Source organism: Aquarana catesbeiana, linkage group LG01 (genome assembly GCF_042186555.1).
Source record: "Aquarana catesbeiana isolate 2022-GZ linkage group LG01, ASM4218655v1, whole genome shotgun sequence".
Taxonomy (NCBI): Eukaryota; Metazoa; Chordata; class Amphibia; order Anura; family Ranidae; genus Aquarana; species Aquarana catesbeiana.
Window position 1 is genome coordinate 808,936,574 of NC_133324.1, and position 20,135 is coordinate 808,956,708.

The 20,135-nt window shown below is 41.8% G+C and overlaps 1 protein-coding gene across 10 annotated transcripts in view; it reads right to left on the reverse strand.

The window, feature by feature from the left end:
- The window catches only part of PCM1 (pericentriolar material 1), a 225,895-nt gene that overhangs the window by 89,857 nt on the left and 115,903 nt on the right, over positions 1 to 20,135 (reverse strand). For all 10 annotated transcript variants that reach the window (XM_073607974.1, XM_073607935.1, XM_073607950.1 and 7 more), the window contains 6 exons: positions 19,145 to 19,377; positions 14,506 to 14,663; positions 14,303 to 14,432; positions 9,502 to 9,639; positions 8,785 to 8,966; positions 778 to 966 (listed from right to left, as the gene is read on the reverse strand). In XM_073607974.1, the coding sequence (XP_073464075.1) occupies positions 778 to 966; positions 8,785 to 8,966; positions 9,502 to 9,639; positions 14,303 to 14,432; positions 14,506 to 14,663; positions 19,145 to 19,377 (1,030 nt within the window). The remainder of the gene's footprint in view (positions 1 to 777; positions 967 to 8,784; positions 8,967 to 9,501; positions 9,640 to 14,302; positions 14,433 to 14,505; positions 14,664 to 19,144; positions 19,378 to 20,135) is intronic.

Consider the following 20,135-nt stretch of genomic DNA (forward strand, 5'->3'; position numbering starts at 1 on the left):
TGAGGACCAAAGACAAAGACCAAAGGACCTGGTATGGATTAATGGTGGGGGAACTCACTTTCTTTTGTTTACATTCTGCTGTCAGTGGGATATCCCCTGCTGACAGGGATGAGTCATAGTTGTTAGAACAGGCTTTTAACAACCAATGGAACTGATGCAAAGACAGACGCTGCCTGTTTACTTCTGCTGCTGTTTTTTTTAAGAGGAACAAAAATAGAGACTTGCTCCACTTAAAAATTAAACGCACCTCAACAGATGTGGATGCAAACTGATATAAAACAGATGATCATCTGTTTGCCCATAGGATAAATGGACTGATGGAACGCTCATGTGAAAGTGGCCTAAGGCCCCTTTTACACGGGGCTGTCCATTTTGATGGATCCGCTTGCTCAGCAGGGATTGCTCCGTTGATCTCCGCTGAGCCGGCAGATGACAGGTCTGTCTCTGCTCACTGTGCAGGGACGGACCTTTCAGAGCCCCACTCTCCTCTATGGGTTATCAGATGAAAACGGACTGCCTGTACGGTTTCATCCGATCCACCAGACGGATGGAAAATAGGGTTTTCATCCATCTGCATTTAGCGGATTGGATGTCAGCAGACATGTCACCGCTGACATCCGTCACTCCAGAGGGGTGCATGAGTGTCCATTCAGGTCCGCCTGAAAAACTGACAGGTGGACCTGAACAGTCCGCATGTGTGAAAGAGCCCTAAGGCTTAGACTGAAAACAAACATTTCATTAAGCACATTCCATTAGGAAGGAAAAACTTGAGGGTACCCCTGTTTACTGTTCTCTCCAGTGCAAGCACTCCGATTGATACTGCTTTTAAGATAAGTGACATTTTCATGGAATGTTTCCTCTTCCTCTTCATCATCTTCCACCTGATTTATATCTGAAATGCAGCCATCATCTTCATCATCCTCATCCAGGGCACACTGGGTGGACCCTCCCCAAGTAGCCATAGTTCTAAATAAAAATAAAAAAAATCATATCCAAGAGTGGGTAATACTGATAAATGTTTTTTGGTGGTAAAATGTACCACTGGCATATACTAACTGAATATACTACTGATCATGTAGGTTTAATTGGCTGCTATGTAAATTGACCCTTGTGAGTTCATGTATGTGAGAAAGGGACCTTAGATTATAAGTTCCCTGAAGGCAGAGACTGATGTGGTGTAAAGCACTGTGTAAATTGGATGGTGCTTTATATTGTACTTGTAATAAATAAAATGAACAGTTTTTAAATAATAGGATTTTTATAACAGCTTACCTGTAAAATCCTTTTCTTGGAGTACATCGTGGGACACAGAGCCTTAAGTAATAACTTAATGGGTATATAGGCACCTTCAGGTGATGGACACTGGTATACCCAATCCAGGAACTTCACTCCCTATATAACCCCTCCTCCTATCAGGAGTACCTCAGTTTTTGTAGCAAAGCAATATACTTAAACCCCAAAAAGAGGGGAGGGACCTCTGTGTCCCATGATGTACTCCAAGAAAAGGATTTTACAGGTAAGCTGTTATAAAAAACCTATTTTCTTTACCGTACATCATGGGACACAGAGCCTTAAGTAATAACTTAATGGGATGTTCCATAGCAATGCTATTTGAGGGGAAGGAGGCACAACCCGCAGGGTACCCCCAGACAAGAGGACCTATACTGCTGCCTGCAGCACACTGCGCCCAAAGGCGATATCCTCATACCTCCTTAGATCCACTTGATAAAACTTGGTGAATGTATGCACTAAAGACCAAGTTGCGGCCTTACAGATCTGAGCCATGGAGGCCTGGTGACGCATTGCCTAAGAAGCACTAACCGCCCTGGTAGAGTGCGCTTTGACATGAAAAGGGGATATCTTAACCCTTAAACTATAAGTCTGAATTATAACTTGCTGAATCCACTTAGCGACAGCGAATTTCGACGCTGCCTGTCCTTTCTTAAATAGACTTACACTGCTCTCACCACATCAAGACAATGTAGTGACTTTTCTTCCCTGGAACATGGTTTTGGAAAAAATGATGGCGGGATAATATCTTGGTTCAGGTGAAAACCTGAGACCACTTTTGGCAAAAAGTCTGGACGAGGGCGTAACACCACTCTGTCCTCATGAATAATCAAGCATGGCTCTTTACAAGAAAGAGCTGCCAATTTCGAAACCCTCCTTGCGGAGGATATAGCAACCAAGAATACCAACTTCCTTGTCAGAAGGACTAAGGGAATATGTTATATCGGTTAAAATGCCTGTTTTTGTAACACAGACAAAACTAAGTTCAAGTTCCAAGGGTTCAAAGGAGGTTTGACGGGCAGATTAAGCCGCATCACCCCTTGCATAAAACCCCGGACTAAAGAATGCGTAGCAAGCAGTCTTTGAAATAAAATCGATAAGGCTGAGACTTGGCCCTTAATAGTACTCAAGGCCAACTTGATCTCTAAGTCTAATTGTAGAAAGGCAAGAATTCTGGCTATGATATATCTCCGAGGGTGCCAATCCTTGGATTCACACCAGGAAACAAGCCCTCCAGACTCTATAATAAATAGTTCTGGAAGCTGGCTTCCTTGCATTAATCAAAGTAGAGATAACTGACCCGGAAAGCCCATGTTTTTTCAGAATGTGGGTTTCAATAGCCAGGCCGTAAAATTTAGAGACCGTAAGGTAGGATGGAATATCGGTCCCTGTGAGAGCAGATCTGGCCGTAGTGGGAGAGACCATGGCCCCTCCACTGCCATCTTTACGATTTCTGCATATGACCTTCTGGGCCATGCTGGTACTACCAGAATTACCAGCTTTCTTTCCAGCTTGATCCTGCAAAGAAGTCGAGGCAGCAACTGAATAGGGGGGAATGCATAGATCAGTGAGAACTGATCCCACGGGGTCACCAACGCATCCGTTCCGCATGCAAGTGGATCTCTTGTCCTGGACACGAATTTGACTAACTTCATGTTGAATCTGGACGCTAGAAGATCTACTTCCGGAGTCCACCATCTTTGGCAAACAGCCCGAAAAATGTCAGGGTAAAGAGACCATTCCCCTGGGAATAACTGCTGGCGACTCAAGTAGTCCGCCTGCCAATTCTCTACTCCCAGAATGAAGACTGCTGATAGGCACGGAACATTCCTTTCTTTCCAAGTAAGGCCTCTTTCACACGGATGATCCGTATGTCCGTTTTTCATCCATCCGTTTTCGGATGAAAAACGGACATACAGTCATCCCTATGGAGCGTCGGATGTCAGCGGTGACATGTCCGCTGACATCCGACCCGCTCCGATCCGAAAAGTGTAACGGAGGAAAAACCTACTTTTTCCTCCGTTTTCGGATCGGATCGGATGACGACGGACACTACGGACCGTCATCATCCGATCCCCCCATAGGGGAGAGCGGCGCTCTGACAGGTCCGTCGCTGCACAGTGTGCAGCGATGCACCTGTCATCTTCCTGCTCAGCGGGGATCGGCGGAGCTATCCCCGCTGAGCAAGCGGATGTTCACGGGGCGGATCATGACTGATCTGCCCCGTGTGAAAGAGGCCTAAGAATATGGTTCACCTCTCTGCGCTGAGAGTCTTGGTGCCCCCTTGGTGATTGATATAGGCCACAGCTGTGGCATTGTCGGATTGGATCCTGACAGGACAATCCGTAACCTGGAAATCCAGGCCTTTAGAGCCAGACGCACTGCCCGAATCTCTAGAAAATTGATGGGCAAGGTTCTTTCAAGCTCTTGACCACTGTCCCTGAACAGTTGTCTTTTCTAGTACTTCTCCCCAGCCTAAAAGGCTGGCGTCTGTCGTTACCACTTTCCAGATAACTGGTCTGAAGGATTTTCCGTTCAGAAGATTCTGGGTTAGTAACCACCAACTGAGGCTTTAGGAAACTCTTGGGGACAGCCGCATTGGCAAGTCTAAAGCTTGAATTGTTTTGTTTCACGTAGACCGAGAAACGGTTTTGCAACAGTCATGAAAGGAACTTGGGCATAGGGAACCACTTCAAATGAAGCCACCATCTTTCCTAGCAAACTCATGCAAAGGCGAATGGAGGGATCACCTTTTGACCTGACCATCCGTACCAGCTCTCTTATGGAGTAGATCTTTGCCTGAGGCAAGAACACCTTTTTTGGGCTGTGTCTATGATCAGACCCAAGTACTCCAGTCTTTTTAGCGGTATTAAGGAAGATTTCTCTAGGCTGAGAATCCACCCCAAACTTTCCAGGTAATTGGTTGTAATGCGTACGCTTTGCTCCAAACAAGCCACCGACTGGTCTATTAGAAATAGATTGTCTAAGTACGCCAAGACTGTTATGCTCTGTGCCCTTAATCTGGCTAGAGGTGGGGCCAGGACTTTTGTAACCACTCGGGGTGCTTTAGCTAGCCCGAAGGGCAGGGCTACAAACTGGAAATGCTGCTGTTCTACCTCGAACCGCAGAAACCTTTGGTGAGCGGGAAATATAGGAACATGCAGATATGCATCCCTGATGTCGATAGACGCCAGAAGTTCTCCTCCTAATAGGATAGAAACTACTGACCTGATCGTCTCCATGCGAAAGGAGCAGATCTTCAGGAACGGATTTAGATCTTTTAGATCTAGAATGGGTCTGACATCTCCATTTGGTTTTGGTACCAAAAAAAGGTGTGAATAAAACCCCAAACCTTGCTCTTTTGTGGGGATCTGGTATGATCACCCCGAGAAAGTAATCAGTCTAGTGCCCGAAACAGAGATAGTCTTTTCTCTGGATCTTTGGGAATGCTTGACCTCAGGAAACGAGACGGTGGAAAGTCCTGAAATTCCAGTTTGTACCCCAGCGTTACCATGGAGATGAACCATCGGTCCTCAATTTCCTCTTGCCAGACTTCTGAAAACTGCAGAAGTCCTCCCCCCACCCTGGCGAGGGGAGGGTGCCTCTTCATGATGAGGCTTTAGGATTCTGCTTTGCAGGTTTCAGGCCCCAAGACTTCTTTCGAGCCTGGGCCTGACCCTGAGGTTATCCTCTAGAGTCTGACGGTGGAGGCCGTCGCCACTGCCTAGAGGCGGAAGCCCCGGCGCAGGAGAAAGAGCCTATTTAAATGAAGGGTGTTTATACTTTCTTTTGACTGGCAAAGTACTTTTCCCACTAGAAATTATTTTGATATATTTGTCCAAATCATCCCCAAACAGCAGCTCCCCATGAAATAGGAACCCAGTTAGGAGGTTTTTACATGGTGTTTCAGCAAAAAGTAAAAGATAGTTTTTTTCAAATTTGTCACTCTTCTTTTGTTTATAGCGCTTGTTTATAAAATAAAAAACGCAGAGGTGTTCAAATACCACCAAAAGAAAGCTCTATTTGTGGGGGGAAAAGGACGTCAATTTTGTTTGGGTACAGTGTAGCTCAAACGCGTAATTATCAGTTAAAGCTGCGCAGTGCCGTATCGCAAAAAATGGCCTGGTCATTGAGCAGCCAAATCTTCCGGGGCTGAAGTGGTTAAAAGACCACCCAACTGAGTTCTCATATAATTATAGAAAAACTGATCATATAAAAACACACTTAAGTATATAACACCCCACATGTAAGAGACACAAAAAATATATCAATAAGTGCCAATCAATAGTGATTAAATAAATTACACAAACGTAATTCCACCAGCTGCAGTAAAAACTTGCTAAATAGCAATGGCAAATTAAAAGAAACAATCCACTGCGCTAGGTGTAACAATAATGAATATAAATCCTTAACAGTCCCAATATATAGCGATATTGAAAGTGCTCGTGCTCAATAATAAATCTGTGTTCCAAGGTGCTCAGACTGGGTGCCCCACATAGTTGGTCAATTCCTAGGGGTGAATGTACAACTATCTCTAGTGTTAAAGCATGTGGGGAGAACCCTGGAGAGATCCGTGCAGCAAGTTGCCTCATATAAGTAAATGGGAAAAATAGAAAACAATCCTCATTGCGCAATGCTGTTTAAAATTTATTGGTAAAAACAATTAAAAAATTCCACTTGTTTGGGGAATCAGCCCACACAGTATTGTGTACCACTGTCTGACTCAATTTCCGAAGGGTAACATGGGCTGAAGTGTGTTGACTCTACACGTTTCAACCAATCAATGGGCCATCCACAGGAAGCCCTAATTCCGCCATATTGGATGAGGGCATTTGAATACTAGAACTCATGAAATTTGAAGGGTATAAATGCCCTCATCCAATATGGCAGAATTAGAGCTTCCTGATGGCCCATTGATTGGCTGAAACGCGTCAAGGCAATATCGTGTCACACTTCCTCCCACGCTACCCTTTGGGAATCAAGCCAGACCGCAGACAGTGGTACACAATACTTTGTGGGCTAATTTCCTAAACAAATCACCTGCTATACACCCCGGGTGCCAGGATGTTAGGCACCACTGCATGTGAGTGGAATTTTTTAATTGTTTTTACCAATAAATTTTCAACGGCATTGCGCAATGAGGTTTCTTTTCATTCCCATTTACTTATATGAGGCAACTTACTGCAAGAGACGCCAGCACGGATCTCTCCAGGGGTCTCCCCACATGCTTGAATGACCACACTAGAGATAGTTGGTCAATTCCTGGGGTGCATGTACATCTATGTGGGGCACCCAGTCTGAGCACCTTGGAAAACGAATTTTTGCGCACGAGCACTTTCAAAATCACTAAATATATTGGGAATGTTAAGGATTTATATTTATTATTGTTACACCTAGCGCGGTGGATTGTTTCTTTTAATTTCACAAGTAAGACATGTCAAATAGAGAGAGAATCTGTGCTATCATGCTGCAAGTTCATAAAGGAACCTAAACTTCAACCATCATGGAGGGTATACCAACTAAGGGGTTTTCGGGGCCTGGCTGCCATATAAATGAACCACGGCCTTGGCCTGCATAGCGCCCTGCAGCTGACTACACTCGTAGTATCACGTACCAATATGAGCACTGAACACAAAGTTCATTGCCTGAAGCAAACACTACAGTCCAGGCCCCGCTGCTGCAGGTTCCAGGATGGTTTCCGAGATGTACATCGAGAACAAACGATTCAGTAACAATTCAGTAACTGCTAGTGAGCTCTGAGGCAATAAGCAGTTAGATCTTAACAGAAGTGTTGATCGCACTAGAGAAGACAAAAAAATAAAAGGGGGGGGGATAGATTGGGGAATTCTCTACAGGAGAAGAGGTGCATCAACCAAGGACACTAGCAAAAAAACTTGAGTCCCACAGAGTAGGTAGTGTCATGAGGATGCACTGGGGGCTTTCCCATCAAAGCTTTTGCCAGTGTCCAGTAACCTGAAGATAGCAGCATGTCATCAACTGTCTATGACTACAAAGTCCTTTGACCTGTACTGCACAATTTAAATTATTTTATTTTTTTTAATTCAAGGTGCTTTTAATTTCACACTATAACAGTTCTCAGCTGACTCCCAACAGCATTAGCTGATACTGATGCTTTAAATGCAAAGACTGTTATATCTTATTAGCACAATTAATAGAAATGTTTTGTTGGATCAAATTTACTGTTTTTATGTTAGGTCATGAGATATTATTAAAGGTTTAATATTAACCCTTTCATGACTAAGCCTATTTTTGAAATGTGGTGTTTACAAGTTAAAATCCGTATTTTTTGCTAGAAAATTACTTAGAGTTCCCAAACATTATATATATATTTTTTAGTAGAGAATCAAGAGAATAAAATGGAGATTGTTGCAATATTTTATACCACACGGTATTTGTGTAGCGGTGTTTTAAACGCAAATTTTTGGAAAAGGGACACTTTCATGAATTTTAAAAAATCCAAACAGTAAAGTTACCCCAATTTTTTTGTATAATGTGAAAGATGATGTTACGCCGAGTAAACAGATACCAAACATGTCACCCATTATAATTGCACGCACTCGTGGAATGGCGACAAACTATGGTACCTATGAATTTCCATAGGCGACGCTTTAAATTTTTTTTACGGTTACCAGGTTAGAGTTACAGAGGAGGTCTAGGGCTAGAATTATTGCTCTCGCTCTGACGATCGCGGCGATATCTCACGTGTGATTTGAACACCGTTTACATATGCGGGCAACGACTTCCGTATGCATTTTCTTCGCTGTGCGAGTTCACAGGGGCGCTTTAAAAATTTTTTTTTTTTTTTTTATTTATTTATTTTTTTATATACTTGTAAATTGTGTTTAAAAAAAAACATTATTTTTTTTTAATTTTATTGCTGTCACAAGGAATGTAAACATCCCTTGTGACAGTAATAGGTGGTGACAGGTACTCTTTATGGAGGGATTGGGGGTCTAAAAGACCCCCGATCCCTCCTTTGCACTTCACAGTATTCAGATCGCCAAAAACGGTGATTCTGAATACTGTAGATTTTTTTAAAACCGGCACCATTGGAAGCCGAGTAAACAGGAAGTGACGTCATGACGTCGCTTCCGCGTTTACATTGAGAAGGCTGGAACGAAGCTGCCCACAGCTTCGTTCCAGCCCGCCCCCAGCCGCCGAAGGCGGCCGATTGGACACCGGGCTTCCCGATCGCACGGGAGGCCCGGTAAGAGCGGCGGGAGGGGGGGATGGTAGCTGCAGGCATCATCCCGGTATAACCCCGGAAAGCCGAGTACGCAGATGTGCGTACGGTCGGCGGGAAGAGGTTAAAAATTTTTTTACCAACTTTTGCCCAAGTTGGTAAAAAAAAAAAAAAAAAAAAACAAACAAAAACAGGGTCTCTCCTGGACATCAACACCATAAGATCCTGGCAACTTGGTAGTTCAGTTCAAATACTTTAGGACCCAATAGGTTCACATTTCAATGCCTTACTTTTCAGTTCTGCTTTGATGATGAAGGCCTTGTGTTTCAGAGTCATCACTTCTCAGGGAGGCAGCAGATGTGATTTCTTGTCCTTGTCTCCGCTGATGTTCAGCCATCAAAGACTCCAGCTGCTTCCTTCTTTGTCTCAAATCTTCCCTTAAAATCTGGTTCCAGCGAATCTCTGACCATACCTTTTAATAAAAGGAAATATGCTGCTGTTTTTCAAGGAAATCATTCAAATCTCTACCCAATATAACGTTTCCCTATTCTTTGGTAAATGTTGGTAGGTAGATCGATAGGCAGACAGAAGAACAAAATAGTTAGCTCTTGGTATAAGGGGCCTCTGACAACACCAAGAGACTGCGTATAATATTTTTTAGATGTAACGCTACAGAAAGCCATTAGAAGCTACAGGCACGCAGCAAGAGATAGAGATAGTGAACACCCATTAAAAACAAAAAAAAAAAAACAAAAAAAACAAGGCAGTAGTAAAATAGCATGAAAGAAATATACCAATAAATAAATAAGCAATTTACCTACTACCAGACTAAAGATTATTTTCCTTTTCTGGTCTGAGTAAAGGTAAGGAAAACAGACCACTGCAGAATAAGTGCTAAAAGGGCCACAGGTTGGGGACCAGGGAAAGAATAACAGACAAATGTAACCTGAGATTTAGATTTCACAAAATGAAATATTTATCTAAAGAGCTTTAGATATTAGGAATACCTCATTATCCACCGACGAGGAGTCTTCAGGGTCTGGCATGTTTGGAATGGCTGCAGCATTGCCTACATTAACTTCTGACGTAGAAGAAGCAGTTGGTATATTCCTGGTTGTTGTGTCTGACTTAAAACTAGATGACAACTAATTGAAAAAAAAAAAAAAAGAGAATGATATTCTAATGAGAGCACAATCCCTTCATCAGTCACTTTTCTAGAACAGCTTAATGCGAGACAGACCTCCCCGATGCTACAATAAACTTTCTATTATTTCAAAAGAACAATCTGTTTTCCAGCATTTAAAGATCAATTCAGATCTGCTGCTCCTGTGCCTAATGCCTTATTGACCATAAAAACGCAGGCATGTTTGATTAACTGCCTCAGGTTGGATCACATAGAAAGTTGGTCATCCCGAGGCAGACCATGTCTACTTGTCTAAAGACTGCAGACTCAGGCCAGCTCTGTTCACAGAAACAGCGGCAATGGAAGCCACCAACACTGCTTGCAGAATGTACACTTGCTAGGCTTTGCGCTTTATCATTTACCATTACAAAGCAGCCCTAGGATATTCAAGTCACAAGCAAGGAATTCTGCAATAAATACAGGTATGCTTTAACACACACAAAATAACATACTTTTATCCTATCCTTATTAAAAAAAACCTGTACTGAGAGAAATATGTTTATGCCAAGTTACTGTTGAAAATGCTAGATGTCTATGGCTTTATTACATTCTGAATGACAAACCTGGTCTGCAGTAACTATAGTCAATTACAAATGCATACTTGTTCCTGAATGCCTTAAAGCAACTGGATCAGAAAGACAGACAGACCACTAGCATTGTCAGAAGAAATGTACAACCTCAATCCCCAAAAAACGGAAAGCCATGGAAAAAAAAAAAAAAAAAAAAAATTATATTATATTATATATATATATATATATATATATATATATATATATATATATATATATATACATACACAGATAGATATAGATATCCTAGTCCCCTTAAAGCAGATTAAAAAGCACAGTGCTTGTGCTATGTAATCTGCCCCCATCTAAACTGTAAAAAAAACCCTGCCACTTCCTGTATCCCCCCTCTCTGCGCTGACCACTAAATCAGGCCTGCTCCTGCTGAGCCCTAACCATCGTTGTCTGAGACGTCCCTGCATCATCCACAACCCTGTTCTACTCTCATTTCTTCCCCTCATCCCCTCCTCCTATCCACCTGTCAGCTCCTTGTTGTGCGTCTCCGCGCCCCCTAACCCCCGCTATTAGTACTAATTCAAAACTTTTAAACGGTCACTGGCAGCTCCTCTGTGATACTCAGGCACTGTACACGGTATATGCGTTTTCTAAAAACAAGGCTTGTAAATACCTATTTAGAGCCATCTTCAGGTCGGATTTACAGCTCCGAGACCAAGCTTCTGCCAGAGAGGTTGAGCAGCAACGTGATCTCCCCGACTGACGCCAGAGGGAGATCTCAGCCCCTCCTACAGAAGCCATATATCGGATCTGATCCAGGGAATCCAAAGAGCTCCAAGAACAAATCCAGGGAATCCTGCAGGTAACCATGAGGCTGGAACTCAGATGTTAAGCAGCCATACTGGAAAGCCAAAAACTTATTACAAGATCACATTGTGATAAGTTCTTGGAGTGCCTTGGATTCCCTGGATCGTTTTGGAAATCTGCTGATCGGGCTAGACTCGCTTGATTGACTAGTCGCTGACATTCGAGTCCACTATTTCTGGTAAGAGTGTATACCCCTTATCTCGGGTGGAGGACACACTATCCCTGGTGCTCTACATGCCTGCTAAAGCCTTTGTACCCCACTTCTGAGCAACAACTTTTCATGGTGGACTCCATATGCGTTTACCATAGGATTGTTTCACCTTTGGGACTTTCTCACCTTTGTTTCTACTCATTATATACATGTTCTGTTTTATATTCATTATATTCGAGATTGATTTTTTATCACAAAGTTTTTATTATTTACATACACTACATAGTTACATAGTAGGTAAGGTTGAAACTATGTGTGTGATTATATGTCAGTATTATATTGTATATCCCTGTATGTTGTGGTCGTTCAGGTGCTTCTCTAATAGTTTCTTGAAACTATCGATGCCCCCCGCTGAGACCACCGCCTGTGGAAGGGAATTCCACAACCTTGCCGCTCTTACAGTAAAGAGCCCTCTACCTAGTTTAAGGTTAAACCTCTTTTCATCTAATTTTAATGAGTGGCCACGTGTCTTGTTAAACCCCCTTCTGCAAAAAAGTTTTATCCCTATTGTAGGGTCACCAGTATGGTATTTGTAAATTGAAATCATATTACCTATCAAGCATCTCTTCTCCAGAGAGAATAAGTTCAGTGCTCGCAACCTTTCCTTATAACCAATATCCTCCAGACCCTTTATTAGCTTACTAGGTCCCCAACAAATTTTTTGAGACAAAGCTAACATTTTGCCCAATATTTTAATATCTGTATTAAATCACAATTTGCGCGATCCTTTCCTTGTTTCAATAGGACTATCAGGGCTTCTTTCAATGAATAAGAAAGTATTCTGGTATTAAAGGTATCCTCAAAGATGTCCAAAAGGAAGGCTGCTAACTATGAATGGAACATTGCTTACCAGTTGCGAACAGACTGGGTGATTTGAGGAGTGGAAATCCTCCACTGTCAGGGAGGGGGGACTGTTAAGTTGTGTAAAGGCAAGATTAGCGGAAAAACTGTTAGGATCAGCAACTAAATAGTTAGCCATGGAAGTATATAATGCAGTATAGGAATAGACTCAAGTTCTTCCTGTACTGTCTCAAGTTGGAAGTAGTAAGCTCCTGACCTGTATGCTAAAGTATTTTAGGAATAACTGCTGGACTTTATTAAATTATGCTTAGCAAAATAGGCTAAAAGCTTACGAACCTTGTTACTCATATTACATTTAAAGTAAGCAGTAGCAGTTCATAGGTCCTCTTTTGGTCTATAAGGAAAACTCACATGTTCAACTTCTGCCTTTGTCAAGGTAGCCCTGCACGGCCCTGTTCTTTGCAGTGTGTAACAGATCAGGGAGAGTAGATCTCCCGGTGCCTGCCACATCTGGAAGCCAGGGTGGTGCGGGGGGCTGGTGGATTTATTACATGTTACACACTGAATATGGGTGTAACATGGTACAAAAGGTGAACTTAACATTTAATCAGGGTTAGACATTCGCCACTCATATCTGCTTACCCTAAAGCTGATCTTACCCCTCCTTCAAAGGTCCTTTACCAGGCATCTTCTACCTGGTTTCTTCCCAATGCCAGGATGTGGCAGGCTTCATTGGCCAGCACAGGATGTTGTCACCCCCACCCCACACATGTGCAGGAGTTCATTTATCCTGGCACACAGGATCTGTGCCAAAATGTAAACTGAGCTGCACGTGCAGCTCAGTGTACATTCTAAAGAAGACTGCGTGCAGGCAGTTAGATTTTATTGGACAAGATATATTGCATGTCTCTTCTGCAACAGTCCACCTTCTCACAGTATTTTTTAAGACTTTAGTTCTGCTTTACCTATTAAGGTCAAGCGACCAAAAGCCAGGATGGATGATGCGGACCTAAGCTGAATCTACATACCCCCACACAATGTGTGCAAGGGTTAGCCCTCCTTTGTGACCTTAAAATGAATCTCTGCAGTGATTACACCCACAATAGATCTCAATCATGTGCAAAGTAATTTTTTTTCTTTTTAACAACTTGCTTACCCGTTCAGTTCAGATATAAACTGTTTCAGGGTCGTTTTTAAAAGATGCAAAGCTGTATTTCCTGCTTTGTCAAAGTGAGCTGGCACTGAAAAGTTAAGAGCCTAATAATCAAACAGTGATCTAATTTACAACTAATTTGCAAAAGTAAAATAAATATATAGATACCCCTAAAACCATGCATCTGCTCCTGATGAGTGGTAATGTAACCACAAAACGCGTAGAGCTTTTTTATGATGCTACGTCACAGTTTCTAGGCCCGATATCTACCATATTGAAGTCTATAAGAACGAACCAATTCTTTACTGTTACTATACTTATATGCTACCATTACAATTGTAGTTTACATACCATAAGTCCACTATCATGTACCAAGATGTCGAGACAAGTGCTTTATATTATGTATTGTTCAGGTTTTTTATACTGAAATCTAATACCATACTGTTACTATGCACATTATGTTGAGACATTTGTTCTATCATGAACTATCTAGGAATGCTATTTATCCAATGAGATTCAATATTATATTACATTACATTATTGTATTACTTTTACCTTACATGTGTATGTACACCCTTTGTAATAAATTACTATGTTTTACATGGATTGGCTCGTCTGACTTAGTTATGTGCTTCATATAAAGTCCCACCATTCATTTCTCCCTTTTTTTTTGCTAAATAAGGAGAACGACATTGCTTACAATTCAAAGCGCCACAAATCAGCGTATCGGGAGGACAAATAAGAAATGTCCCAGTAAACACTGTCCATTGCTAAAGCTGTGGTTGGCCTACAGATATGCCAATTGAAGCTAGATCAAGTAATCTACCCTTTATAATGATTTATGAGCTACTTAGGCCCCTTGACTTCACTGCAATGTTTACATTAGAGGTAAACTAACCTTTCAGGCAAATGTCAGTTTCCTGAATGTGTGAAAACTGAAGATCCATACTGCTGCCCACAACGGAGGACAAGGAATGCCCAGCCGACTCATGCTCCATGCATTTCTCCAATTGTGTAGATCACAGTACAGATAGAAATGTCTCCCCACAAACCCGTTTTGTATTTTACTAACCTGTAGATCAGGGCATGCCTTTCTTAAAGTTTGAATTTTTTCTTGTATTTCAATAAGCTTTTTCCTTTCTTCCTGTAACTGCCTCAGTTCATTCTGCTGCTGCTGTAGCTTAGATTCATAAAATTTCTCCCTGCAAAATATAAACGGTTAGCAAGGAGCACCAGCAAAGTTGACTTTACACAAAATAGGTAAATATAAATTACCTTGCTTGTTCTTTAAGAGCTACATCCTTTTGTGTTTTAGACACATTGGGCCGTGTGTTATTTGGTTGCTGTTTAGGGCTTGCTTCCTCCAGTAAGGAATGACCTCCATTGGCAGATCTCTCAGCTGCCATTGTTTCAGACTCTGTATCACCATCATACTAAGGTAAGACAAAATATAGACAGATACGCTTTAAAGAGATTGTTGCTTTAACCAGTTCCTCTCTAGGGCAAATTTTTTCATTTTTGCACACATTTAAAGATCTACATTTTTGGTAATAACATTACTTATCCCCCAGAATATTATATATATTCTGAAAGCAGAGACCCTGTAGAATAAAAATATGAAAGTTGCACATTTTTTTGTCAGATGATATATGATATTTGTTTTTTTAAACACAATTTTTCAGGAAAAAAAAATAAATAAAATTAATTTTAGTGCCAACACACATACACATGCAATATAATACCCATTTTTAGTAAAATGTAAAAGATGAGGTTTCATTGAGTAAATAGATACCAAACATGCCAAGTCTTGAAACTGCATGCACATGATAATCGCAAAAACCTATTGTACCCAAAAATCTTTAGTTAACAAAAAGCTTTTGTGCTAGAATTAATGCCCCCGCTTTGACGCTCGCAGAGATAAGTTCGCAGTGTGTGCCCGTGGTTTACAAATGTGTGGGCATGTGTTAGCGTGGGCATGTGTTTGCGTATGCATGTAATTTGCAGGGCAATGGGGGCTACAGCAATTAAAAAAAAAAAATACATTTTATATTATTTATTTTATTTTTTTTACTTCACTGCTATCACAGAGGGTTAATAAACCCCCCCCCACCCCCCCCCCCCCCCCCCGTGATGGGACTGAGCAGGTGAGAAGTACTATTTTTGGAGACATTAGGGGTCTAATAGATCCCAATGTCTCTCCTGACCTTCACGCCATTTAACCATGCACAGATCTGCTTGGTTAGATGTGTTCCCTGGCTGTAATAGCCAGTTAATGGTGGGTCTGAAATCAGAGATGGCAAAATGCTTCTGCAGAGAGAGTCCCAGTCTTCAAATGACAAGAGACAGGATTGTCTACTCAGGCTGTGACTGCTTTAGCAAGAAAATGAACTGAACACCTTAAAGTATACAAATGCAGAGACAGTAACACACTGACAAGCACACTGGCAAGGGGTGTGTCAGCAGGTGGCAGAGAAACCGAATACATTGATTTTCCTGGTGAAGAGCTGTTCGGAGGGGGCATATCAGAAGAAGTCTGACCACTGAAATACAGACAGGCTGTGCTCCCAAGTAGATTGCACAGAAGCAAATGGACCACGCTGTAATGGATGTGCTTCCATGCCCTGGTGTGGTCAGTTTGAAACAGGTACTTTTGAATGCAAGTGCATGGTAACACAGACATATGTCAAAAATACTAAATGTTGGGGTAATACACACTTTAAAGCTCATTTACTGCTAGTTAACAATATGTAAATATATGATTGTCCATTTGCTGGTCAAAGACATACTTTAACCGATTCACAACGATATAAATCAGCAGAATGGCACGGGTGGGCAAAAGGGCATACAGGTACGCCCCCTTTAAGAAGCGGTGCCGCGGGCGCCCGCGATCGTGTCACGGAGAGGTAGAACGGGGAGATGCCTTTGTAAGCAAGGCATTTCTCTGTTCTGCCTTGTGACATGGCAGAGATCACTGGTCTATGTCATCAGGAGCAGTGATCGCTGTCACGTGTATTGAAGCCCATCCCCCCCACAGTTAGAATCACTCCCTAGGACACACTTAACCCCTTCATCGCCCCCTAGAGGTAAACCCCTTCACTGCCAGGGTCGTTTACACAGTAATCCGTGCCTTTTTATAGCACTGATCGCTGTATAAATTACAATGGTCCCAAAATAGTGTCAAAAGTGTCCGATGTGTCCGACATAATGTTGCAATCACGATGAAAATCGCAGATAGCCGCTATTACTAATAAAAAAAAAAAAATTTTATAAAAATGCCATAAAACTATCCCCTATTTTGTATTTTGTATTTTGACACTATAAATTTTGCGCAAACCAATTAATCAATATACACTATAATATGTCAATATACTCTTTTTTTTTTACCAAAAATATGTAGAAGTATACACATCGGCCTAAACTGAGGAAAAAAATCTTTTTTTATATATTTTTGGGGGATATTTATTACAGCAAAAAGTATTGTGTTTTTTTTCAAATTGTCGCTCTTTTTTTGTTTATGGTGCAAAAAATAAAAACCGCAGAGGTGATCAAATACCACCAAAAGAAAGCTCTATTTGTGGGAAAAAAAGGACATAAATTTTGTTTGGGTACAACGTCGCACAACTGTGCAATTGTCAGTTAAAGCGTCGCAGTGCCAAATCGTGCTCTGGTCAGGAAGGGGGAAAATCCTTCCGGGCTGAAGTGCTTAAGGAGGTACAATTAAAAAAGAAAATTGCTAGTGCATTTAAAATCATAATAACCACTTAAAGTGGTGTTCCACCCTAAAAAAAAAAAAAAAAAAAAAAAAAAAAAAAGATATGATTGTGCCTAAAAAAAAAAAAATAAAAAAAACATTTGGATATTTTTTTTTTCTTACTTACCTCTAAATGCCTGTTGCTAGGGGGTCCCTCGTAGTCTGCCTCTTCCAGTGCCTGGGCTGGTGACATCACTTCCCCCTCGGCACAGAAAGGGCTCAGCTCTGCTCCCTCCCTCCTGTCAATCATCTGGGACCCATTACAGGTCCCAGGTGACTGAGCGGCCAATCACGGAGCGTGGCGCCGCTCGCGCATGCGCAGTGGGTGCCAGGCTGTGAAGCGTGGCGCCGCTCGCGCATGCGCAGTGGGTGCCAGGCTGTGAAGCCACAGCCCGGCGCCCACAGTTGCAATGCCGGCGCCACTGAACAGAGGGGGAGACTAGCGGTGCTTCGATCCCCCGCATCGCTGGACCCTGGGACAGGTAAGTGTCCAATTAAAAGTCAGCAGCTGCAGTATTTGTAGCTGCTGACTTTTAATTTTTTTTTTTTTTGACTGGCCCTCCTCTTTAAGAACCAGAAAGATTTGCCCCCTTAATGACCAGGAAATTTTTTGCGATACGGCACTGCGTTACTTTAGCTGACAATTGCGCGGTCATTGAATGCTGTACCTAAATAAAATGTGTAAATTTTTTCCCACAAAGAGCTTTTTTTGGTGGTATTTAATCACCTCAGCGGGTTTTATTTTTTGCGCTATAAACAAAAAAAGGCCGTCAATTTTGAAAAAAAAAAACAATATTTTTATTTTCTGCTATAAAACATACCCAATAAAGTGTAAAAAAAAAAATCAAATTTCTTCATCAATTTAGGTCAATATGTATTATGCTACTTATTTTTGGTAAAAAAAATAAAATAAATAAATAAATCAATAAGTATATATTGATTGGTTTGTGCAAAAGTTATAGCGTCTACAAAATAGGGGATATATTTATGGCATTTTTTTTTTTTTTTTACTAGTAATGGCGTTGATCAGCGATTTTTAGCGGGACTGCGACATTGTGGACACCTAACTGACAGTTGACACTTTTTTGGGAACCAGTGAGATTATTACAGTGATCAGTGCTAAAAATATGCACTGACATGGTACTGACACTGGCAGGGAAGTGGGTTAACATCAGGGGCATTCAAGGGGCTGTGTTCCCTGGGTGTGTTTACTAACTGTATGGGGGATGGGCTGCCTGGGATAACACAAAGAGCCGTCTTCCTGCACAGCAGAAAGACAAAATCTCAGTGTAATCCTATCAGAACAGAGATCTGTCTTGTTTACTTCGGCAGATCCCCGTTTTGCCTCTGTGGGAAATGATCCCAGGTCGCAGGCGGACATAGAGTCGGCCGGACCCACAGATTGGCTCCTGCTGGCCAATGGGCGCGCGCCCACAGAAGCTACTGCATGAATTGATGTACAGCTACGGCGATTCGCAAAGCCAAGACAGCTTGCCGGAGTATAACTGCGGCGGCTAGTCAGCAAGCGGTTAAAGTATCGTTATTTTTGAACAAACATGTTATACTTGGCTGCTCTGTGCAGTGGTTTTGCACAAAGCAGCCCAGATCCTCCTCTTCTCAGGTCCCTCGCCAGTGCTCCTGGCCCCTCCCGCCTGCCGAGTTCCCCCACAGCAAGCAGCTTGCTATGGGGCACCTGAGCCAAGCTGCTGCTGTGAGTGTCCATTCAGATATGGAGCCGTGGCTCGGCCCACCCCCTCTCTCTCTCTCCTCATTGGTTCACTGACTTTGATTGATAGCAGCTAATGGCACCCGCTGCTATGTCCTGGACAGCCGAGGCTCTCGTGCAGCATCACTGGAACAAGATGGGGCTTAAGTATTAGGGGGGCTGTTGCACACAGAAGGTTTTTTATCTTAAAACATAAAATGCATTAAAATCAAAAACCTTCTGCCTTTGGAACCACTTTAAACAGATGCAAAGTTTAACAATGATCCACACTTAACATGTGCATTTCAGTTTACAGGAGTCATAAAAACTGCCTCACTGAGAAATGCTTTTTTGTTTGCTTTTGTTCTGCAACATGCCTACTCTTACCCTCTACAGATATAAGACTTTGTCCTTCCCACAGATACAATTATCTGAAATAATGACAAATATAAACATACCATTGCAATAAGATCCTGAAGTTGTTTAAGTTTGTGTTTGGCTGCTACAAGACGGTTGAATTTTTCCTCATATTCAGTAGTTTGGGCCTCTTCAGTGGCACTGCTGCGACTTGATAGAGAAACCAGACTCTCTTGGTCATCATCTGCATCATCATCGGCATCTTCATCTTCATCATCCAGATCAACATTGCGATGTTGCTCTTCATTTCTAGATTCCCTATTGTACAGGCATTCTACAACAAGAGGAAAAGCCATTAGTCTTGTCTCAACAAAGTAAATTCAGCATTTTTTTCAGTTGGTTTACGATAATGGTAATCATGATAAATGTTCATTATAGACCAGTGTTTCTCAACTCCAGTCCTCAAGGCACCCCAACAGGTCATATTTTCAGGATTTCCCTCAGATGAAACGGCTATGGTATTTATGAAGGCAATGAAACTGATCAAATCACCTGTGCAAAATAATGGAAAGCATGATCTGTTGGGGCCCCTTGAGGACTGGAGTTGAGAAACACTGTTATAGACAAATGAACTGAACCCAAGCAATGCTAAAAATGAACATGAAATTAATATTTTTGTGACCACAACCAGAAAGCCAACTATGGAGATTTTTAGGTACCGAAGTTTGTCACCATTCCCCAAGTGTGCACAATTTAAAAAGTGACAAGATTGATATTTACCCAGCATAATATCATTAATATGTTCCCTCCAAAAATAGGTATTTTTTTGTGTGCACTAAAATTCATTAAAGTGTATTTTTCCCTACTAATTTGTGTTTTAAAAATGGCTGCACAAATATTGTGTAACATAAAAAATTACAACCACCACCATAATAACCTCCGCTTTCAAAAATACATAATGTTTGGGGGTTCTAAGGAATTTTCTAGCAAAAAAATGCTGATGTTTACATGTATGTGAGGGTCAAGTAGTTAAAGTGGTTTTAAAGGCAGAGGGCTTTTTATCTTAATGCATTAAAATACAAACCTTCAGTG